Source organism: Phycodurus eques, chromosome 1 (genome assembly GCF_024500275.1).
Source record: "Phycodurus eques isolate BA_2022a chromosome 1, UOR_Pequ_1.1, whole genome shotgun sequence".
In the NCBI taxonomy this organism is placed as follows: Eukaryota; Metazoa; Chordata; class Actinopteri; order Syngnathiformes; family Syngnathidae; genus Phycodurus; species Phycodurus eques.
Genome location: NC_084525.1, coordinates 45,030,312 through 45,055,524, shown reverse-complemented (window position 1 = coordinate 45,055,524; position 25,213 = coordinate 45,030,312). Strand labels below are relative to the sequence as shown.

At 43.2% G+C, this 25,213-nt stretch overlaps 1 protein-coding gene across 3 annotated transcripts; it reads left to right on the top strand.

Annotated features, from left to right (window-relative positions):
- Window positions 1–945: 945 nt before the first annotated feature.
- Window positions 946–25,063, top strand: LOC133396066 (uncharacterized). 3 transcript variants are annotated; one of them, XM_061665624.1, is made up of 7 exons: window positions 966–1,017; window positions 1,109–1,153; window positions 6,418–6,614; window positions 11,278–11,446; window positions 22,847–22,942; window positions 23,049–23,523; window positions 23,892–25,063. In XM_061665624.1, the coding sequence occupies exons 2-7, from the start codon at window positions 1,127–1,129 to the stop codon at window positions 24,800–24,802; spliced, it is 1,875 nt and encodes a 624-aa protein (XP_061521608.1). In that variant the 5' UTR covers window positions 966–1,017; window positions 1,109–1,126; the 3' UTR covers window positions 24,803–25,063. The 3 variants fall into 3 exon arrangements, with proteins under 3 accessions (XP_061521532.1, XP_061521695.1, XP_061521608.1); XM_061665548.1 differs by having other exon boundaries at window positions 946–1,153; XM_061665711.1 differs by having other exon boundaries at window positions 946–1,153; window positions 6,375–6,614.
- Window positions 25,064–25,213: the final 150 nt, after the last annotated feature.

Here is a 25,213-nt window from a genome sequence, read left to right as displayed (position 1 = left end):
TCTCTTCAGTGGCATTAACGGTAAAGACAGCTTGAGTGAAAAAGAAGGACCATTTGGAAAAGAACCCCCAAAAAAGGAACTCTGTAGACTCTGGAGAGACTAAGATGCAATTTTTGTTCATGGAAAAGGCATATTATAGCAATAGGAGAAAGATTCTATAGATCCACAAATGCATTTAGCATCATGTCGCAAATCATGAAATTTCCTTTGGGATATACAACGGTAAAGCTATTTTGGCATTAAAAGTTTGAAAAATTGTCCTTAATTTGTATTCTTAGTAACAATTCATGACTTTTGAATGTTACTAACTGCGATGCTGGCGACCAGTTCAGGGTGTACCCTTCCTCTCGCCCGGAGTCAGCTGGGATAGGCTCCAGCACGCCCACGACCCTCGTGAGGATAAGCGGTACAGAAAATTAATGAATGAATGAATGTTAACAACTGCCAATAATTCAAATACTCATATCAGTAAACTGAATTGATTTTCAAAATGAAATTCACTGAGGTACGTCTTTTCCGGAGCAGCACAGTGGACAACTGGTTACCATATTTGCCTCACAGTTCAGAGGTGGTGGGTTCAAATCTTTCCTGTGTGGAGTTTGCATGTTCTCCCTTTCTGCCTGTGTTTTCTCTGGGTACTCCAGTTTCCTCCCACATTCCATAAACAAGCATGGTAGGTTAACTGAAGATTCCAAATTGTAAAAATAAAAGTCCATACGGTGTCTGTGTCAGAAGACGAGGAGGAGGAGGAGGACGCGAAGATGGGTGGCGGCAAAGAGAAAGGCCTGAATGGATGTTTGAAGTGATGCTGCTCTCGGCCAATCACAGTGTGCAGCTACCGTCTGGGCTCTGTGATTGGGCGCTGGTCAGAGGCAGAAGGAGAAGTGGAATGAGGAGGGGGAGGAAACTCTGCTCTTCATCCCTTCATCTTTGTTTCCTGTGATGGAATGCCTTGCACGCGGCAGCATTATGGCGTCTGCATTTTCCCTCCAGGAGGAGAACGACTGAGCGGCAGAGGTTGTGGATTCTTCTTCCTATCATTGCTTCCCCTCTCCTCTTCCTCACCCTTCTCCTCCGCTTCCTCCTCACCATCCTGACACCTCATAAGACCTGGCCTGCTACCAGCATGGGGTGTCGTCTCACTCGGACCAAGGTGAGTGACCTCTTCCAGAAAGATCAACAAGGAGGCGCGTTTCCTTGGATACGCCTGGATTCGTGGTTACCATGTCAATAGCCTTCAAAATATTGTCCCTAATTTGGTGGTGTTCATGTGCCATGACAACGTCTGAGGAAGCCTTTTAAGACGACTTCCGGTCTGCTTGTCATGTAACAAAAACACTGTTTCGCAGTGGTCACACGATAATGTCACAATGTCACATGACCACCTCAAGTCACAAGATGTCACAATATCACATGATGATATCAGATGTCATATGAGGATGTTATAAGATGATGTCATAATGTCACATGATGATCCCATGTTATGTCTGGATGTCACATGTCATATTGTCACGTCATGATACAATGCCACAGGTTGATGAGACAATTATGTTGTAATTGCATGAATATGTCATAATGCCACAGATCATTGTCATGTGCATGTTGCATGCTGATGTAATGTCGCATGACAATATAAAGTCACATGAGGAGGTCATGCTAAAATCGTATTTACATGATGGATGTCATGATGTCTTGTGATGATATCGTTGTCATAATGTCAAATAACTAGAGCTGCAACTGATTATTTTAATGATTAATCTGTTGATAATTTATTTTGATTAATCAATTAATCTGATGATAAATTGTTGTTTACATTTCCATCCCTTTATTCAAAAACGGGACATTATTTCATATTAACTTTGCAGAAAATTCACTAACAAATTGATTCTGTTTCAGTGACTGGTTTGTTCTGTAAAATGTCAGAAAATAGGCAAAAATGGAGATTCCATTTCCAAAGTAAAAGCAGATCTTGGCAAATGTCTCGTGACGATAATAAGCCTGCCTCCATGGAGGACTACAGAAATCTGAGAATATTTACTATTAAGAGAGTGAAGTTAGACAATGTCTCTAAAGTATTAATGAATTATCAAAATAGTTATCGATTGATTTGATTACATTGGGTTACAAAAACTATGTGTAAGTTTTTTCAACGGATTTAAGTCAATTTTGCTTCGCTGAATCTGAAAATGACATCCGTTCATTTTGTTCAGGTCAGGTTTTTATGGCAAGTTGTTTACAGTTTATTAATCAAATGTTACAAACTTTTCCCACTGTAAATTGAATAGTAGACACTGATAAAATTAAGTACCTGAACACTGAATGTTACATCATCATTGCTCGAAATTCAGGACATGAACCTCCGTTTATTTGAACCGCAAAAGTGAAAATACCTTTACATGTAAACAACATGTAAAAACCATGTGGCCATAGTTCAAACATTTGACCTGATTGAGCAAAACCAATATGATATTTGGATTCAGCACATCAAAATTGTCCTTAATCAACTAAAGAAAATCTTGGACATTTTTTTGTTGGTGACCAGTGTAATAACCGATGGATGCAAATCCTGCCTTCCTGTGTGAAGTTTGTATGTTCTCCTCATGCCTGCGTGGATTTTCTCCGGGTAATCAGGTTTCCTCCCACATTCCAAAAGCATGCATGGTAGGTTAACTGAAGACCCTAAATTCACTGTACGCGTGAATGTGAGTGTGAATGGTTGTTTGTTTATATGCGCCCTGTGATTGGCTTGCGACCAGTTCAGGGTGTACCCTGTTTCTCGCCCAAAAGTCAGCTGGTATAGGCTCCAGCACACCTGTGACTCTCGTGAGGATAAGCAGTTCAGAGAAAGGATGGATGGATGGATTAGTTGTCGATTAATTGTTGCACCTCTGCACATAACAATACAATGCCACATGTTGATATCACTTGATTACATTGTAACGTTGCATGATGATGCCATAATATCACGTGATCAAGTTGTGCAATGATGTGATTTTGCTCAAGTATGTCATGACGTGAAGTGATGATGTCACAATGTCAGGAAAACAAATGTCAAGCAAATAATGCAGTGAGCAGCGCATGAGAATTTTTTTGAAAAATTGCTCAAATAATTAACAATAATATATTCTGATCAACATTTTGGCCAACATAGTTAAATATTTATAAGCATGTTTACAGGTGTAGTTAATGTAAATGCTTCAGTTTTCTTTAGCATGCTAGCTAGGTCGCTAACATGTTTAGGGCACGTTCATCAGTAGTTAAGTTTTTTGACATGATGTTTATTGAGTATCCTGGACTTTGTTCAACTTTAATTAGCAAGTTTATAGACTTAGCTAACGCAAAGAGCTCAGTGTTCATTAGCATGATATCCAGGATGTTAAGCATTTATTTGCATGTTTACAGGCGTACTTTACATAAATGGCTAAATTAGCGCATTAGGCTGTTTTTGTTTTGTTTTGTTTTGTTTTTTTGCGTTAACCCAGTGAAAGGTGCTATATAAATCCAAGTTATTATGAGTATTATTATTATTTTTTAAAGCCACATGACTACCATCATAACATGTTTGCTTAACACGCTTAGTAGCATGTTTGAGTTGAATGACTGATGTTTACACTAGCCCAATGGCAAGGCTGTTTATTATTGTGGCGTCTTTTTGTGTATATTGTGCTGTATGTTTTCTTACTTTGTGTGTCGTAAACAATGTCAAGTTTGTTTAATGGGAGACAAGGTGTCATTTTGACATGATGCTGGCAGGCATCACTTGACGTTCCTTGACAACACAACAACAGGAAACGTCAATTGTGTTTGCACAAAACAGTACCTCTCCATAAAAAAAAATATATTTTGTCCAAAAAAGGAGAAAACAGTGACTCACCTTCCTCCTCCTTTTCCTCCTCCACGTCGAAACATAATCACTAACTTATGGAATGTTTTCATCTAGCATTTCTTCACCATCACATGATGACAATGTACCCGCTGTTATCCACTGTAAGCTCAGGGCTCAATTCAGACCTGAAGACATCAAGCATTACGTTAACAAAGCAACAAAATTTATTGTAATGACAAGCCATTTTCTTTTGATGAGGATCTGGATAAAACATTTAATATTGCCACCAGAGCTGGGTAGAGTAGCCAAATATTGTACTCAAGAGTACTGTCACTTTGGAATAATATCCATCCATCCATTTTCCATACCGCTTATCCTCACCAGGGTCGCAGGCTGCTGGAGCCTATCCCAGCAATCTTCGGGCGGGAGGCGTGGTACACCCTGAACTGGTCGCAAGCCAATCACTGGGCACATAGAAACAAACAATCATTAGCACTCACATTCACACCTACGGGCAATTTTGAGTCTTAAATCAACCCACCACGTATGTTTTGGGGATGTGGGAGGAAACCGGAGTGCCCGGAGAAAACCCACGCAGGCACGGGGAAAACATGCAAACTCCACACAGGCGGGGTCGGGATTTGAACCCCGGTCCCCAGAACTGTGAGGCAGATGTGCTAACCAGTCGTTCGCCATGCCGGCATCTCAGAAACAACACCATTTATTTTGTTGCCTTGTGTGAATGCAAAATGGCTTCTTCATCCTGGCACTTCAGCTCACAGAACATAGTTTCCAGGCAGTACATGTCCGTTCCTTCCCGCGACGCAGGAGCCAGTAATGTTGTAGTGGGGCGTGTCCTACCTTGATACGATGTGGGAATAATCCGAATAACGCGATTTCTCTGGTGTATTGCAACAACATAATGAGGCTCCCTCCAGTGGCATTAACAGTGAAGACAGCTTGAGTAAAACAAGGACCAGTTGTATAAGAACCCAAAAAGGGAACTCTGAAGACATTAAGACGGATTTGGGTTAGTTTTCATGGAAGAGGCATATTAAGCAATAGGAGAAAAATCCCGTATATCAAAAAAATGTAATCCGCATCTTCAGAAAACCTGTTGTAAATCATAAAACTTCATTTCGGACACCTAACGGTAAAGGCATTTTGGCATTAAAATTTTGAAAGATATTACATTTGATTTGTTTTTCTTAGAAACAATTATTACCTTTTGATGAATAGCAACTGCCAATAATTCCAATACTCATATCAATAAAATTAATTAATTAATTTCAAAAGGAAATTCAGTGGGTCATGTCTTTCCCGTTATTGATCGAATTATACGTAAATAACCCATATAGCGAGACCATATAGTGAGATGAACCAGCTTGGAGGTCTAGTAGTTAGCACTAGCTAGAAAAGTCTGAGGTTTTGGGTTTGAATCTGGGCTTTGCCCTTCCTTTGTGGTTTAGCATGCAATTGCATGTTCTTCTCTTGCTTGGCTTTTCTCCAAATACTCCGACTTCTTCCCACATTCCAAAAACATGCATAATAGTTTCATTCCATTTGCTTGTCTACGTGGCTGGTGACCAGTCCATGATCCCAAAGCCCACTGGGATACGCTCCAGCCCACCTGCAATCATAATGTGGATGATATAGAAAATGGATGCGTGGATAGTGAGGCGATTCAGCATGATGATATAGTGCGACAGTGAAAAGTAAGAGGGCAATATATTTGACAGCAGTGGTAACAGACGAGTGAAAGCCAAAGCGAGACTTGAATCAATTTGCGTCAACGTGTGCTTGTGTGTGTGCCAGAGGCATTGCATAGTGAGCATCAAGAGTTGGGCGGGGTGAACAAGGGCTGCTGACCTATATCCTGTGAGCTTCATCACCATCTCAGCTTTTGATTGTTGACTGCAGTCGTCGCCTTGGCAAAAGAAGCATCGCAGATACTCACGAATCAAAATGTCGGCACTAGTGCTGCGAAAGATTTGGCACATGCACATACTTTTCATATTTCATATTTGAAAATATATTTTACATCTACGTTTAAAAAAAACGTGACCTATCTAATATAAAGTATTCCTGAACAAAATGTCAATTCAGCCTTTCATCAGATCTATAATCTTTCATTCAATTAAGAGTATTTGAATATTTGTGCAAGAGTACGGTGTTTCTCCTCTTTAAGATTCATCAAAGTTTTCTTGGTAGACTTCTACTAATGCTTCACTAATGCCAATTCTATTCACTGTATCGCCATAATGTGGCGATGAAAATGTGTGGATATTGTACAGCGAGTGACTCACACGGTTGACCCAGTTGGCATGAAGGGTGTGCAGCATCAGATACATTTCTTGTTTCCTGGCAACCGTGCAGGTACGTTTCAATGCATTCATTCTTTCTGTTCATCTCATAGAACATTTTGTTCTATGTCATGCTAAACCAGCGAATCCACTCCAAGGGCAAAGTAGATCATCTCGCTGTTCCTTGACAGTTATTGTTATTGTTATGTTGTACTTTTCTTCTGACTTCTGGTTTGTTGTAAAAGCATTTTCTAGGTGGCCTCCCTTATGTGTCACCCCTCTCGCTAGTCACGACAACCGACCCACCATAGAAACTGCGATGAGCGGCAGCGCTTCATGGAGCGCATGCACTGGGAGGGCAAAATGGGGCAGAGTTACTGGAGGAGGCGCGTGGATCACAAGAACCCCTCAGAGAGACACTGGGAAGCACTGAGAAACATTGGACTGGTGGAGGCTGAGGAGGGCAGAGGCAGATACAACGCTGGGTATGTTGTACGTATAGTAGCATACGCTTTGGAACCTGCCCTGTATCATTTGCTGAGAAACCCACGTGTTCGCTGTTTTTGTGCTCAGGGCGTTGCCCTATCTCAGAGAAAAGTAATGCTCGAACAACTTTCTGTGGCATCTTTTAACAATTATAACTGTAAATCTTTTGGGTCGGTCCCTACACCATAAGATAGATTTTTGAAAATGAAAAATATCTTTGGGTATATCTTATCATTTATTTCATGTATGGCACATCATAATAACTTTACTACTCAACTTAAACAACAACCGCAGTTGTAACAAAGTGCTCCTCATACAACAGAACATAAAACTGAATTAAACAATAATCCATCCATTTTCTGAGCCACTTCTCCTAACTAGGGTCGCGGGCATGCTGGAGCCTATCCCAGCTATCATCGGGCAGGAGGCGGGGTACACCCTGAACTGGTTGCCATCCAATCGCAGTAAAATACTAATAATACAATAATTTTTTCATATAAAATTGAACTATAAGAATAAATTATGAATAAATAATAATAAAGAAAATTAAAATGTACACAAAGAGCTGCCTTCACATTTTGTTCCCTGTTGTTGCATTTGTGTGAAGTTGATCAAGATTGAAGTCTCGTCTGACCAGTATGAGGGCCCCTGGATGCTAGTATTATAATCTCCAAAATTACCGCCATTTTGAGTAACGAGCAATGTAACGTATTACTGTACCCAGGAAAGTCATTAGATTACAGTTACATCATCAATACAATAATAGTTACTTAGCAGACAACAACGTCTCTTAACAAGCACTAATTTGTGGCTGGTGACTTGAAGAAACAGCAAGCCATCTGTCCAAAAGCATTTATTCAAATACGCAGGCCGCTTATTTTCTCATGTCAAGAGGAAAATGACTGGGACGTCATTGTTTATCATACAAACTTCACTGAGGGTGCAGAAAAAAATATATAAAAATCCAAAGTAAAAAGTAAAAAGTGGATTTGATTGTTGTTACTTTATTTACACATTAAAAAGAATGTAGTGGACACGCCATTAAAGATGACACCCACTTCCACCCCTAGCCAGCCTGAAGTGGCTCACCAGCAAAGAATTCTCTTTTTCCCGGTGTGTTCAGTGACATTTGCTCCTCCTAGCTGACACAATGGATGGAGCACTAGCGACACCCACAGGTAGTGGAAAGCTACTGCAACCCAAGATTAACTAATCACAATCTTCACTGGACTTCAATGTTACATAATATTGTAAGAACTTTACATGACCGCCACAAGTGTTACCATTGGAATAGCGCCACTAGTGATTGTATTTCTGCAAATTTGAATGTCTGATGTCAAATCTGTTTGCCAATTGAACCGGGTGACATGTTTTACCCCACACAACACAAATGCCACATTGCAAATATTACAGTGTTCTCAACAACGACATATAATTGAAACATTTGTTAAAGGGATTAAAGAGGACGTGCGTGTGACAATGCAAAGCTGGAAAATTGTCTCGTTATCTTAAATCCATGATTAATATTTTATTCCACTGGGTTTAAACCACAAAGTAATCATAAAATGGAAAAGTAACATTCAGAGGCGGTCCAGCTTCCCTTTTGGTCCCGGAGGCGGGGGAAAAAGGGGTGGTGAACCACCCCCTTGGCGGCTGGCCATGAAGCCACTTTGTTGACTGCTGGCTCTCATTCCACCAACTTGCCGAAGACTGGCTCAGCCAGGACGCACCACGAGGTGACGAGGACACATCGGACCCTTCCTCGCTGCAGGGCATCCTGCCAGCCCCGGAGCTACCCTTGCGGGTGCCTGGGCAGGCTCCGTGGAGAAAGATGCGGGCAGCACACGTCCGCTCCGAATGTCTTGTGAACAGCGACATACGGGCTCCAGCCGTCCTGCCTGGGAACTTTTTGTTTTTCCTGCTCTTCTTTTGTTTCCTTCCTTCTTTCCGCCAAATCCACCTGTTCCCCCGTGCGGACCGGACCGGCCAGACATTTGGAAGCTCGACCAGCCTGCCTAAATTGCGTAACCACACAAAGTACGTCCAACTTGCTGTGTACCAAAAGTATAAATTAGTGTACATTTGGGTTTAAACTAACGAGAACAGGAACCCCCATCCCATGCTCAGTCCCAACCTCACATCACAAGTCAGTCTCCTTTTCCAATGTTCATCTGTCTTTTGTTTTGTTTCATTTTTTTCCCTGTATTGTTTCCCTGTAGATTCCCATGTTAGATCTCATAAAATCTTCTATAAAAATTCACTACCTGTATCATTTGTGTGTTTGGGTTCGACAAAAAGTTATCGAGAACTCTTATCTAATTCATGTAGTAACCTTCAAATTACGAGACTGATAGATTGTTGTCACTTTGTCCTGAAGTTTTATACATCTAAAAAGTGATGTGCAGCCCTATGAGGGGCACAAGCCAGTGCAAACTGGAGGCCGGTCCCAAGCCCGGATAAATGCAGAGGGTTGCGTCAGGAAGGGCATCCGGCTTAAAACTTTCCCAAACAAATATGAGCGTTCATCCAAAAAATTCCATACCGGATCGGTCGTTGCCCGGGTTAACAACGTCCGCCACCGGCGCCGTCAACCTGCGGGGCGCCAATGGAAATTCAGCTACTGTGGGTCGAAGTCGAAGAGGAAGAAGAGGTGGAAAGTGGGTTCTTCGGCAGAAAGAGAAGCGGAAAGCACAGAGCTTCGAACTGAGTGTAGGGACTTTAAATGTTGGGACTATGACAGGAAAATCTCGGGAGTTGGTTGACATGATGACTAGGAGAAAGATATATTGTGTGTCCAGGAGACCAGGTGGAAAGGCAGTAAGGCTAGAAGTTTAGGGGCAGGGTTTAAATTATTTTACCATGGTGTAGATGGGAAGAGAAATGGAGTCGGGTTATTTTAAAAGAAGAGTTGGCTAAGAACGTCTTTGAGGTGAAAAGAGTATCAGATCGAGTGATGAGGCTGAAACTTGAAATTGAAGGTGTTATTTATAATGTGATTAGTGGATATTCCCCACAGGTAAAATGTGACCTAGAGGTGAAGGAGAAATTCTGGAAGGAGCTAGACGAAGTAGTTCTGATCATCCCAGACAGAGAAAGAGTCGTGATTGGTGCAGATTTTAATGGACATGTTGGTGAAGGAAATAGAAGAAGTGATGGGTAAGTACGGCATCCAGGAAAGGCACTTGGAGGGACAGATGGTGGTAGACTTCGCAAAAAGGATGCAAATAGCTGAAGTGAACACTTTTTTCCAGAAGAGGCACGAACATAGGGTGACCTACAAGAGCGGAGGCGCAGGTGGATTACATTTTGTGCAGATGATGTAATCTGAAGGAGATTACCGACTGTAAGGTAGTGGTAGAGGAGAGTGTGGCTAGACAGCATAGGATGGTGGTGTGTAAAATGACTTTGGTGTTGGGGAGTGAGATTAGGAAGGCAAAGGCAGAGCAGAGAACCATGTGGTGGAAGCTGAGACAGGACGAGTGTTGTGTAGCTTTTCGGGAAGAGGTGAGACAGGCTCTCGGTGTACAGGAGGAGCTTCCAGAAGACTGGACCAGTGCAGCCAAGGTGATCAGAGAAGCAGGCAGGAGAGTTCTTCGTGTATCTTCTGGCAGGAAAGGAGAGAAGGAGACTTGGTGGTGGAACCTCACAGTACAGGAAATCATACAAGAAAAAAGGTTAGCTAAGAAGAAGTGGGACACTGAGAGGACCGAGGAGAGGCGAAAGGAATACATTGAGATGCGACATAGGGCAAAGGTAGAGGTGGCAAAGGCAAAACAAGAGGCATATGATGACATGTATGGCAGGTTGGACACTAAAGAAGGAGAAAAGGATCTATACAGGCTGGCCAGACAGAGGGATAGAGATGGGAAGGATGTGCAGCAGGTTAGGGTGATTAAGGATAGAGATGGAAATATGTTGACTGGTGCCAGCAGTGTGCTAGCTCGATGGAAAGAATACTTTGAGGCGTTGATGATTGAGGAAAATGAGAGAGAAGGGAGAGTAGACGAGGCAAGTGTGGTGGACCAGGAAGTGGCAATGATTAGTAAGGGGGAAGTTAGAAAGGCATTAAAGAGGATGACAAATGGAAAGGCAGTTGGTCCTGATGACATTTCTGTGGAGGTATGGAAGCATCTAGGAGAGGTGGCTGTGGAGTTTTTGACCAGCTTGTTCAATAGGACTCAGACCGCCGCAGACCACACCAACGACTTCCCCACCCTTCTTTTATTTCGCCGCACATGCATCACTTTGATTTATTCAGAGCGAGACATAACCTACGTATATCCGTCGTATCAACTTTTTTTTGGGACGTGTTGTGAACACAGCGCACTGGGACGAATGTCTGCGTTTGCCTAGCCAGGCACAGTATAAAAATCTCCAAGGCAACGCTGCTGTAACTTTCACTCATTGAAAAATGTTTCTCTGCTTGCATCAAGCCGTCACGCCCCCGAGAGCCATATACTCCGTGAACACTGTAAAAGCAAAGAAAAGCAAAGCAAATAAAATGTATTTATATAGCGCATTTCATACACAAGGTATAACAGCTCATAAACATTTTTTAAAAAAAAGAGAAAAAATAAAATAAAAAAACAATTAAAACAGCATACAGTGCAACAAATATCATATTTAAATATTCATGTTTAATGTCAACTTTCTTCCTCACAGACACTTATATGACAATATGTATACTGGCAATAACACCCTGATGATGTCACAAGACATCTATCCAACCAACGGGGACATGTCCAGAGGGTCCAGCACACAGCATCACGCCACCAACTACCTGCCCGGCGTCTCCTACAGCTTGGACCATCTGGACCGCCTGGACTACCAGGTGAGCAATTAATTTCAGGGAACATAATGTAAAAGTGACTTTTTAGAAGCTTGTACAGCGGTTCGGCACCTGCAGATTCACCTTTTTTTTCCTAATTATTTTCAATTTTCTTTTTGTTAGTTCTTTTTCTATTTGTTTTTACTGCTGGGGAACCAACCCTGAAAATGCTGACTGGCAGTTTATCCCCACTTATTCAAGAATTTTGGGGATTTAACATTTTTGTTGTTGTGGATTCTTTTAACTGTGGAATGCTGGTCCGTCTTTTATGTTTGACTGTGTTGAAAGACTGGTTTACCTTTTCTGAAGACTCCCGCATTAATAGTAATTCAAGGATTGACTCTTTGACTCCTTGTTCTTTGGCAAGGAGGAAATTATTAATTTCTTATTATTGTTGAAGTCCGGAAATGTTTTGCCTAATCCTGGACCAACTGCTGTCAGCAACATTGAGGGAGCTTCATATTTTAAAACTGGGATTTTAAAAGATGAAGATGAACTGGACTTGGTTTTATTAATCTTAATGGGCGCAGTCTCATTAATAACCTGGACATAGTGCGTATTTGCACGCATTCAACTAATGCTGGTCTGATTATTATATCGGAATCCTGGTTCAGTAAGTCCATTATGGACAAGGATATTGATGGTTATAATGTTTATAGGACTGATCAACCTAAAAGAGGTGGTGGCCTGGCCATTTTTGTTTCAGACAAGTTTCATGTTCAAGTCCTTATTTCAAAATCACTGAGCAAACAATTTGAATTCTTAGCTCTAGATCTTGCGTTTTCTGAAAGGCATCACATGACTGTTGTGGGTTGTTACAGGACACCCTCTGCAGAGAGTGGTGCACTTTCTGCCTTGATGCAAATCATATCAGAGCCACATTATAATGAAATTGTTTTCATAGGGGATTTTAATTGGAACTGGCTACGTTCCATATCTAATGATTTTAGAACACAATATGACTCATTGAATCTTTTCCAGATGGTGGACAAACCAACTCGTCCCAATCTCAGATGTCCTGATAAATCATTGTTAATTGATTTTATCTTAACTAATGTTCCTCATAAGTTCTCTCCTGTGTCTGTGTTCGCTAATGACATTAGTGACCACTGTGTCATTGCTCGTTAGCGACACAAAACTTCCTAAAACTAAGCCACATCTCATTATGAAAAGGAACATGAAGATCTTTAATGAATAGGGATTTTTCTATGATCTCTATGACTTTGATTGGGATGAGGTCACAATTATAAATGAAAATCCTAAACAATATTTTTTGTGATGTTTTTAATGAAACAATAAACAAATGCACCTTACAAAAAAATCAGGGTAAAGGGCTGTGTAACTGCATGGTTTACACCTGACCTAAATAAATTACTTCATTAACACAGTGTGGCATGGTCTAATGCTGGGGCATCTCATATGGAAATTGATTGCTTGCTCTGCAGAAGGTTGAGGAATGCCTGTACTATGGTGGCTTAGAAGTGCAAAACAATATAACAAATTGTAAAACACTTTTGCATTTCATAAAACAAATAAACAAAAGCTGAAACACTCTTAGATTTCAGAAAACAAATAAACAAAACAAAAAACAAATGTACATTTCAGAAAACAAATTAATACAAGCCGAAACACTTTTCAGAAAACAAATGAACAAAAACCAAAACACTTACTCTTCAGAAAACAAATTAACAAGACACGAAAGAAATAAACAAAATCCAAACAAATTACAAGTGACACAAACCGGAAAGGGAATGTATAATGACACCTTATTAGGAATCCCACACCCTTTCTTGGCTAGACTCACCCCGCTTCAACATGATTGGCTCCTGCATCACGGGGAGGGTAGGCTACGCAGATGTAATGAGATGACCATCCCAAATATGTATCACATTTCTACAAAATAAAAAAAAATTCGGTTTAGGACTAGGGTTGGGGTTAATGCAGTTTAGGATGGGTTAAGGTTAGGGTTAAGCCTGACTCACACCGAGCGCCGCCGCTGAACCCGTCTGAACTATGGCACAGTGTGCGTGATTTGGCAACTGTTTCCACGAGTGGCCAATTGGTCGGCCACTGGTTTTGCCGCGATTCAAAATTTTATCCTTGGTTGCATGGCGTCTTAACGTCGCAGTTTACAGTACATTCAATCAAAATGCAGAGCTTAACCTCACAGTGAAAATACATTTCCGGGTTCACGAGCCATATAAATAGTATATGAAGCATCAAATGTTGTTTTACAGCAACACTAAACTACATTCATAATGTATAATATGCCTGTGGATGAAAAAGCGAAGTTTGTGACCAGAATGTACGTTCAAATGAATTTAGCCGGTGAGCTTCCTTTCAAGTATCCACTCTTTTGCTATAATTCTCGCCACCATCCCCCTCTTTAGCAACCTCCTAATATTTCTTTTTATGGTTTAACAAATGTGATAAATCAGAATCAGAATCAGAATCAGAATCATCTTTATTTGCCAAGTATGTCCAAAACACACAAGGAATTTGTCTCCGGTAGTTGGAGCCGCTCTAGTACAACAAACAGTCAATTTACAGAACACTTTGGGGACATAAAGACATTGACAAAAAACAATTGTGCAAAAAGATGCAGAGTCCTCTAGCACTTAGAGCAGTTCGAACGACTAATATTACAATATAACTAATAACTAATAACTAATACGACTAATAGTACAATATATTGTATATACAGCATCAAACGTCTATACAGGCTCGCTCTTTAGGTCGTTCATAAATATAATCGCTCAATGTGGAGGTGTGCGTCTGCAACGTTTATTTTTATGCGATGGTCAGGTCCAGTCGGGTTCGACCACTTTGGGCAGTGTGTGGCATGTTGTAGGGTTAATGGCATTTATATTAACGCCGCCACACCTAATAAATCACAAACTTCTTTTTCCGTCTGGAAGCAACAGCGCATGTTCTACCAGGATACAGCAGCCAATCATAGTGCAGCAGCGCGTGTCCTGGAACCAGTAATATTGAAGCAGGGCGTATCCTGCCAAGAAAGTGTGTGGGAATCCTAATAACACGTCAATCTGTGATATGGTATGTTCCCTTTTCAGTTTCTGTCACAATTTGTTTCGGCTTTTGTTAATTTGTTTCTTTTTTTGTTCATTTGTTTTCTCAAATGTAGAAGTGTCTCACAATTTGTTTTATTGTTTTGCACCTCCCAGCTCCCGTACCCTACACTTGACATTAAAAAAGCGAAAGCAGAGCATTTCCTAAATAAAATTTCACTAAACCTTAATAACTCAAGGCTCTTCTGGAAGAACATAAAATCAAGCTAAACGGAGTGAACTCCCCCCCTTGCATCATTAAGGATCAAATAACATCACTGATAAATCCTCTATGCTCCATCTGTTTAATGAGCACTTTATCTCAACTGGGTCCCTTTTTGATACACTAAACAATTCAAATAGTGTTCCAGTCTCGCACATCAGGAAAGTATCAGTTAGTTTTCCGTTAGGCCAGTCACTGCTTCTTAGGGGCATAAGGCCCTCAGAATCTAGATTCCAGGAAATCGCCAGGCCCAGACAACCTAGAGACCCATTTTTTAAAGATAGAAGGTTGTATTGACATCTATCCATCCATCCATTTTCTTTACTGCTTATCCTCACAAGGGTCGCCTATCCCAGCTATCATCGGGCAGGAGGCAGGGTACACCCTGAACTGGTTGCCAGGGGACATATAAACCAACAAACATTGGCACACACATTCACACCTACGGGCAATTTAGAGTCTTCAATTAACCTATGTTGGATCTATCTTACCCAACACCTATAAAAAATAGACACAAAAGGAATGAAGACGCTGGTTTCTTTTTCTCATGAGGAGGGCGTATGGGAGATTGTTCAGATGACAGCCTCTCATCACGCTCTAAACAATCTCTCCCGTCGCTCCTGCATTTATTTGAAATAGGAAGGTTTTACAAGACATAACATACTAAGCTTACAAGACACAACACACTAAGGGGAGGGTTTCAGGGTGAAGACATGGGTCAAACACCTGCCACGTCCCCGGCCACGTCCTTGGTCAAGGCGCCCTTCCATTGGATGATTCCTGCTGAGTCATCTTCTTGAGGGCGAGGCATCTTCCTTTCTCAAAATCGTCCATAATACTAATGCAAGCTAAGCAAATAAATGATAACTTCTACAACCTACCATGCATGTTTTTGGGATGTGGGAGGAAACCGGAGTACCCGGCGAAAACCCACACAGAACATGCGAACTCCACACTGGCGAGGCCGGATTTGAAACCTGGTCCCCAGAACTGTGAGGCGGGTGTGCTAACCAGTCATCCACCATGCCGGCATCTCAGAAACACCACCATTTATTTTGTTGCCTTGTGTGAATGCAAAATGGCTGCTTCATCCTGGCACTTCAGCTCACAGAACATAGTTTCCAGGCAGGACGTGCCTGTTCCTTCCCGCGGGCCCTCAGAACTGTGAGGCAGATGTGCTAACCAGTTGTTCACCGTGCTGCCCCTTAACATCTACTGTATTTCAATTTGTCTTGAGCCTCTGGTGAAATTCCTCGCACATGGAAATCTGCTTTTGTACTCCCCCTGTTAAAAGGGGATCCAACTATCCATCCATCCATTTTCTGAGCCGCTTTTCCTCACGAGGGTCGCGGGCGTGCTGGAGCCTATCCCAGCTGTCATCGGGCAGGAGGCGGGGTACACCCTGAACTGGTTGCACGTAGAAACAAACAACCATTCGCAATCACAGTCAAACCTACGGGCAATTTAGAGTCTCCAATTTATGCATGTTTTTGGGATGTGGGAGGAAACCGGAGTGAAACCAGTTCAGGGTGTACCCTGCCTCCTGCCCGATGATAGCTGGGATAGGCTCCAGTGCACCCGCGACCATAGTGATGAGAAGCGGCTCAGAAAATGGATGGGTAAAGGCTAATGCGAACATTCACCTCTAGGCAGATGATACTGTTATTTATTGCCCTGCTCCAATGCAGCATAAGGCTTTGTGTCATTTACAGGATGGTTTTAACACGATACAAGTCAAATTTGGGGCTATAAAATGGTTTTTAAATTCTGAAAAACCTAAACTTATGATGTTTAGTAAGTCAAAGACTAAACCACAGGACTTGACTTCTATAATTATATCTCAGAGGGATGTGTCTCAACTTATAAATATTTAGATTGTTTAATTGATGATACACTGTCTTTTAAACTTCACATTCAGCAACTTGTCAAGAAGCTGAAGATTCATCTGGGTTTTTAATTCAGAAACAAACAACAAAAACATGTTTCAGAAACATGCAACAGGTTGTAATGCTTTGCTGGCTGATCTTTTGAGGTTTCACTGAATATGTTGATGTGCCTTATGTATTTATTTTGTATTGTTTATGTCTGTTTGTTGCTTTCATGACCACTTGTTGTTTTGAACCAGGACACTCTTGCAAAGGAGTTTTTAATCTTAATTAACCTTTCCTGGTTAAAAAATTTCAAATAAAAATAAATGTATTTCAAATCTTTTTTTCCCCAATGCAATTACAAACGTTTTACATAACATTCCAATGAAATGTGTGGTGGTGTGTAAATGAAAATTGGAATGTTATGTAAAAACCAAAACAGAATACAATGATTTGCAAAATCATTTTCAACCAATATTCAATTGAATACACTAAAAAGACAAGATGTTTAATGCAAATATTCCCTCATTTTGAATTTTATGCCTGCAAGACATTCCAACAAAGCTGGGACAGAAGCATGTTTACCACAGTGTTACATCACCTTTCCTTTCCTTTTAACAGCACTCAATAAGCATTTGGAACGGAGGACACTAATTGTTTAAGCTTTGTAGGTGGACTTCTTTCTCATTCTTGCTTGATGTACTTCTTCCGTTCGTCAACAGTGTGGGGTCTCCTTTGTCATATTTTGCGCCACACATTCTTCATCCAAAGAATTCCATACGGGATCGGTCGTGGCCCGGGTTAACAACGTCCGCCACCGGCGCCGTCAACCTGCGGGGCGCCGTTGGAAATTCAGCTACTGTGGGTCGAAGTCAAAGAAGAAGAAGAGGTGGAAAGCGGGTTCTTCGGCAGAAAGAGAAGAGGAAAGCACAGAGCTTAGAACTGAATGTGGGGTCTTTGAATGTTGGGACTATGACAGGAAAATCTCGGGAGTTGGTTGACATGATGATTAGGAGAAAGGTTGATATATTGTGTGTCCAGGAGACCAGGTGGAAAGGCAGTAAGGCTAGAAGTTTAGGGGCAGGGTTTAAATTATTTTACCATGGTGTAGATGGGAAGAGAAATGGAGTCGGGTTATTTTAAAAGAAGAGTTGGCTAAGAATGTATTTGAGGTGAAAAGAGTATCAGATCGAGTGATGAGGCTGAAATTTGAAATTGAGGGTGTTATGTGTAATGTGTTTAGTGGCTATGCCCCACAGGTAGGATGTGATCTAGAGGTGAAAGAGAAATTCTGGAAGGAGCTAGACAAAGTAGTTCTGAGCATCCCAGACAGAGAGTCGTAATTGGTGCAGATTGTAATGGACATGTTGGTGAAGGTAATAGGGGTGATGAAGAAGTGATGGGTAAGTACGGCATCCAGGAAAGGAACTTGGAGGGACAGATGGTGGTAGACTTTGCAACAAGGATGCAAATGGCTGTAGTGAACACTTTTTTCCAGAAGAGGCACCAACACAGGGTGACCTTCAAGAGCGGAGGTAGAAGCACGCAGGTGGATTACATCTTGTGCAGACGATATAATCTGAAGGAGGTTACCAATTGTAAGGTAGTGGTAGAGGAGAGTGTGGCTAGACAGCATAGGATGGTGGTGTGTAAAATGACTCTGGTGGTGGGGAGGAAGATTCGGAAGACAAAGGCAGAGCAGAGAACCATGTGGTGGAAGCTGAGACAGGACGAGTGTTGTGTAGCTCTTCGGGAAGAGGTGAGACAGGCTCTCGGTGGATGGGAGGAGCTTCCAGAAGACTGGGCCACTGCAGCCAAGGTGATCAAAGAGGCAGGCAGGAGAGAAGGAGACTAGGTGGTGGAACCTCACAGTACAGGAAATCATACAAGGAAAAAGGTTAGCTAAGAAGAAATGGGACACTGAGAGGACCAAGGAGAGGCGAAAGGAATACATTGAGATCCGACACAGGGCAAAGGTAGAGAGGCATATGATGACATGTATGGCAGGTTCGACACTAAAGAAGGAGAAAAGGATCTATACAGGCTGGCCAGACAGAGGGATAGAGATGGGAAGGATGTGCAGCAGGTTAGGGTGATTAAGGATAGAGATGGAAATATGTTGACTGGTGCCAGCAGTGTGCTAGCTAGATGGAAAGAATACTTTGAGGCGTTGATGATTGAGGAAAATGAGAGAGAAGGGAGAGTAGAAGAGGCAAGTATGGTGGACCAGGAAGTGGCAATGATTAGTAAGGGGGAAGTTAGAAAGGCAGTTGGTCCTGATGACATTCCTGTGTAGGTATGGAAGCATCTAGGAGAGGTGGCTGTGAAGTTTTTGACCAGCTTGTTCAATAGAATTCTTGTGCGTGAGAAGATGCCTGAGGAATGGAGGAAAAGTGTACTGGTACCCATTTTTAAGAACAAAGGTGATGTGCGGAGCTGTGGCAACTACAGAGGAATAAAGTTGATGAGCCACACAATGAAGTTATGGGAAAGAGTAGTGGAGGCTAGACTCAGGACATAAGTGAGTATTTGCGAGCAACAGTATGGTTTCATGCCTAGAAAGAGTACCACAGATGAATTATTTGCCTTGTGGATGTTGATGGAAAAGTACAGAGAAGGTTAGAAGGAGCTACATTGTGTCTTTGTAGATCTAGGGAAAGCCTATGACAGAGTGCCCAGAGAGGAACTGTGGTACTGCATGCGGAAGTCTGGAGTGGCAGAGAAGTATGTTAGAATAATACAGGACATGTACGAGGACAGCAGAACAGCGGTGAGGTGTGCTGTAGGTGTGACAGAAGAATTTAAGGTGGACGTGGGACTGCATCAGGGATCAGCCCTCAGCCCCTTCCTTTTTGCAGTGGTGATGGATAGGCTGACAGATGAGGTTAGACTGGAATCCCCGTGGACCATGATGTTTGCAGATGAGATTGTGATCTGCAGTGAAAGCAGGGAGCAGCTGGAGGAACAGTTAGAAAGATGGAGGCATGCACTGGAAAGAAGAGGAATGAAGATTAGCCGAAGTAAAACAGAATATATGTGCATGAATGAGAGGGGGTACGGTGGCCGACTGGTTAGAGCGTCAGCCTCACAGTTCTGAGGACCCGGGTTCAATCCCCGGCCCCGCCTGTGTGGAATTTGCATGTTCTCCCCGTGCCTGCGTGGGTTTTCTCCGGGCACTCCGGTTTCCTCCCACATCCCAAAAACATGCATTAATTGGAGACTCTAAATTGCCCGTAGCCGTGACTGTGAGTGCGAATGGTTGTTTGTTTCTATGTGCCCTGTGATTGGCTGGCAACCAGTTCAGGGTGTACCCCGCCTCCTGCCCGATGACAGCTGGGATAGGCTCCAGCACGCCCGCGACCCTAGTGAGGAGAAGCGGCTCAGAAAATGGATGGATGGATGAATGAGAGGGGTGGTGGGGGAAGAGTGAGGCTACAGGGAGAAGAGATAGCAAGGGTGGAGGACTTTAAATACTTGGGGTCAACCATCCAGAGCAATGGTGAGTGTGGTCAGGAAGTGAAGAAACGGGTCCAAGCAGGTTGGAGCGGGTGGAGCAAGGTGTCAGGTGTGTTATGTGACAGAAGAGTTTCTGCTAGGATGAAGGGCAAAGTTTATAAAACAGCGGTGAGGCCAGACATGATGTACGGATTAGAGACAGTGGCACTGAAGAGACAACAGGAAGCAGAGTTGGAGGTGGCGGAAATGAAGATGTTGAGGTTCGCTCTCAGAGTGACCAGGTTGGATAAAATTAGAAATGAGGTCATCAGAGGGACAGCCAAGGTTCGATATTTTGGAGACAAAGTTAGAGAGAGCAGACTTCGATGGTTTGGACACGTCCAGAGGAGAAATAGTGAGTATATTGGTAGAAGGATGATGTGGATGGAGCTGCCAGGCAAGAGAGCGAGAGGAAGACCAAAGAGAAGGTTGATGGATGTCGTGAGGGAAGACATGATGGCAGTTGGTGTTTGAGAGGAGGTTGCAGGAGATAGGCTTGCATGGAAAAGGATGATGCGCTGTGGCGACCCCTAACGGGACAAGCCGAAAGGAAAAGAAGAATAAGAAGATTGTGCCACACATTCTCAATGGGAGACAGGTCTGGACTGCTGGAAGGCCAGCTTATTACTCACGCTTTTATTACAACGCCACTCTGCAGAATGCACATGCAGAATGTGGCTTGGCATTGTCATGTTGAAATAAGGAGGATGTCTCTGGAAAAGACATTGGTTGGATGGCAGTATTTGTTACTCCAAAACCTTTATGTGTTTTTCAGCATTAATGTTGCCTTCACAGATGTGCAAGTTACCCAGACCCTGGGCACTAACACACCGCCATACCATCACAGATGCTGTTTTTTTAACTTTGTGGTGATCACAATCCAGATGGTCCTTTTCCTCTTTGGCACACATCCATGATTTCCCCAAAAAACAATTTGAAATATGGAGTCATCAGACCACACTACACTTTTCGTCAGTGCATCTCAGAAGAGCTCAGGCCCAAAGAAACCGGCGTTTCGGGGTGTTGTTGACTTTCGCTTTGCATGATAGAGTTTTAACTCTCATTTATAGATGGAGCGACAAACTGTGTTAACTGACAATGTTTTTCCCTAAGCCCACCTGGCAATATCCTTTACACAATGATACCGTTTTTTAATGGAGTGCCACCTGAAGGATCGAAGGTCATGAACGTTCATTGCTGGTTTTTGGCCTTGCCGCTTAAATGAAGAAATTTCTCTAGATCTTCTGAAACCTTTGTTGCTATATGGACCGTAGATGATGAAATCTCTAAATTCCTTTGTAAATGTACTCTGAGAAATGTTGTTCTTAAACCTTTGGACTATTTGCTCATGGAGTTGTTCACAAAGTGGGCATTTTCTTTACTGACAAGCGATGGTTGAACTACACAGAAGCACAATCAAAGCCAAAAGCGACACAGGGCTGCAGTGTGTTGTTGGATGCACAAATTTCCTTTAACTGAAAATTTGATCCGTGTTAGGTTCTGGTAACTCACACACAAATAAACTAATTAATCATACAAAGTAGCCACTGGCATAGCCACCACAACCAGTGTAATCTTTAGCTCTGTGCCGACCAAAAAATGACGCTGCTGAGTTAGCATTCGGTACCTTCCTGTTGTATCCGTCACTTTGCAACTGTCTCTTCTTGACCCGGGTCCAACTCCTCTTCTCACCTGATTTTGGTTTTGGGATGGTACCCTGATGGTATTTAAGCCCTATTTTACACAAACAGTAAAGTTCAGTTCGGTGAACATTTTTTGGCATTTCTGTTGTGAATAATAAAAAAAATAATAATCTGCCCTCTACTGATTCTTTGGGGCTCGGGAAGAAAAAAAATGGTGGACCCCTCCTGGGTTGTACTACTCAAGTTTCTCTGGCAATGATGTTTCTCGCATTGGAACACCCAGGGAGGTGGGATGAGCAGTGGTTCATTTGGTTTCATTCATGAGACAGGACAGCTGCTGTGAACAGGGGTGTTTAGACAGAAGCATGTTATGAAGACACCTGGGAACTCTTCATGTGTCCATCCATCCATTTTCTGAGCCGCTTCTCCTCACTAGGGTCGCTGGCATACTGGAGCCTATCCCAGCTGTCATCGGGCAGGAAGCGGGGTACACCCTGAACTGGTTGCCAGCCAATCGCAGGGCACATACACACAAATAACCATCTGCACTCACATTCACACCTACGGTCAATTTAGAGTCCCCAATTAATGCATGTTTTTGGGATGTGGGAGGAAACCGGAGTACCCGGAGAAAACCCACACAGGCACGGGGAGAACATGCAAACTCCACACAGGCGGGGCCGGGGATTGAAATGTGAGGCTGACGCTCTAACCAGTCATCCACCGTGCAGCCTGTGGCGCATTATGATTCGTAAAATACGACAACGGAGACCCCGGACTGTTGAATAGCTGAAGCTGTACATCAAGCAAGAATGGGAAATAATTCCACCTACAAAGCTTCAACAATGAGAGTCCTCAGTTCCCAAACGTTTATTGAATGTTGTTAAAAGAAAAGGGATGTAACACAGTGGTAAACATGACCCTGTCCCCGTTTTTTTGGAACGTATTGCAGCCATAAAATTCTAAGTTAATGATTATTTGCTAAAAACAATAAAGTGGTGGGTGCCGCCCTCTTCATGTGTTTAAAAAAAAAAAATTCATGACTTGTTTCCTAAGATCTTATGATACACTATATCATTAAAAAATGTACTTCTGTGTTGGTCCAGGCTCCAGAAATGTCGGCGTATCAGCCCACTTCCGAAAGTTGTCTGCTTGGCTGTTACAACACTGGAGAAACGGAGCAGAAGAATTCTTCCAGACAGGTCGTTCTTCCTGCACCATTATTTTGAACAATCAGAAATTTTGACAAACAAGGGAAAAAAATCATTTTGTTCTCGTACACTAACATTAGTGATTTCTTACATGCAGTCCAACTACTACCCCACCTGGCGTCCTCTGGGCTACATTTCCCTCAATGAGCTGGACAGCCGACTGGGCTGCGACCCTGACAGCCCACATAACCGGGTGCCACTCTCTGAAGCAGAGACGGATGCCATTTCATCACTTCCGGGCCACACCCCCTCCTCTCAGGGCTCCTCCTCTTCCTCCGAGTCGCTTGTTTCTTCAGAACCCAGCGACTCAGGTTTCCACAGCGTCAGCACTGGTGAGCATAGGTCTCGCCACAAAAACGCCCATCACCTACTGTTGGGCCACTCCCCCTACAAGCAGAGAGGCCACTGGGATCTGGAGTCCATCCCTGAGACAATGCCTATGAGCGACACGGGGGCGCAGCAATCTTCCCGCTGCATGGTGGGCAACAGCACAACCACCAGGGTGCATTTCAACCGAGCGGAGAAGAGTCCCACATTGCCTTGCAAGCGCTCGCTACCTTCGCCCTCCCCCGGTTAGTAGAGCTCCGTCATTGCACTCCAGTTAGTCTCTTTTGTCTTGTTTGCTTTGAAAGGTTGTGAAGGGTAGCCAAATATTTAGTCAGCCTACTCCTGAATCTCCTCCAAAGACCAACAAAGCAGAAGACTTCCAGTGGTATTAACATCAAATAAAAACCACAAAATCATCCACTGACAAGTCAGTTTAGCATCTCAGCAGATCCAAAATTAAATATTTTGGAATCCTTCACAATCGAAACACCAAAAACTGTTCACCAAACTGAACTGGTCGGAGAAAAATAGAGCTTAAATATCCACTTCCGTTAAAGCAGATGGGTACCATCTGGGAACCAGAACTAGGCTAATGGATTGTGTCTGCCTCTAGGTTGTCGTACTGAGCCCTGTCAGCGGAGGGCATTGTGGCTGGAGCAGCACCAAGCAAGAGGCTGTACCATTGAGGTGCCGGGATGCAGTCGGACCGTAATGGATCTGAGTGAAGCCCAGCAGCATCGCAGGGCAAGTCACCCCATGAAACCAAACCTGGTAACGAAGCAGGTCCAGAATAGCCAACCACATCCAGCCAATAACACGCTGGCTCTGATGAGCCAGGATAGCTATCCTGCTTACCTCAGCATAGACAGACCTAGCCTGACCAGTCACCAGAGAACCAGAACTGGCCAGAGTGCAGGCAGCAATAGAGAAGAGGACACCAGGAGTCATAGCTTGGTTTCTAGTGGCTCAACAGACTGGCGTACGTTTCAGACTCTGGGAAACCAAGTCAGAATTCAAAAAGGTTCTGCTGGTCCTTATTACAACACCCTGGGAGCGCACAGGAAACCCCGGTCTCCACCTTCCCCCCACTGTCGCCAGTCCAATCAGAAGTCCGTCAGGAATCAGCTGCTCCGTGCCCGAGCTTACAAGCTGGCGCGGGAACGCAGCGAGGTCACCACTGATGAGGAGGTGCATGGGGACGGAGAGGGACCAGGAGACCACCTTGGGGTTGACGGGCCCTGGGCCGGCCGGTACTGGAACCGGGCTGAGAGGAGACGTCACCTGGTGCTGTCACGGCAACATAGAGAGCGGCGCAGTGGTGATGAGCCCATGGGGAGTGGAGGACAGAGCTCTCTGTCTTCCCAGATGGTTCTGGAGCTGAGCCACAGGAAGCAGAACCGACTAAGGAACAGCAAGCTACTTGATGATTGGACAACAGTGGAGGAACTGCTTACACATGGGACCCGAGTGGAGGTGGACATTCAACTGTGCCCCAGCCCTCTGCTGTCTGTTACTACTGTCTGAGGGGGTGGAGCCTCATACCTAATGAGCCTGACACATCTATCCCATTCAAGTTTATTTGTTTGTTGGTTCACAATCAACAGAAGTCAGGTATCATGTTGACACTAGGGGTAGCTGTGGAGACCACACAAGATATCCAAATGGACCAAACTTTAGAATTGATTGAACTGAAGGTTTACTGTGATGCTCAGAACACATCAAAGCCAAACTAGACACAGCAGGACTACTTGTGGGCCACAAGACACCAGTGGGTACGCCTTTTCACATTTCAGTTCCATATTTGCCTTTTTTTTTTTTTTTTTTTTTTGCCAAGACTTCCACCCAACTATCCAATCAAAATACTATTGTTAGCTGTCAGAAACAGATGATTTTATTATTAGCTACAGAAGACCAGATTAGTTTGTTGATGGTCCA

What these genes read in the sequence shown, in the direction of transcription:
- LOC133396066 (XM_061665548.1), top strand. Translation starts at nt 1,127, where the DNA reads ATGGGGTGTCGTCTCACTCGGACCAAG. An exon ending in AGAGGCAGATACAACGCTGG is followed by an intron (nt 6,615 to 11,277) that starts GTATGTTGTACG and finishes TCTTCCTCACAG; the next exon opens with ACACTTATATGACAATATGT. An exon ending in AGAAGAATTCTTCCAGACAG is followed by an intron (nt 22,943 to 23,048) that starts GTCGTTCTTCCT and finishes TCTTACATGCAG; the next exon opens with TCCAACTACTACCCCACCTG.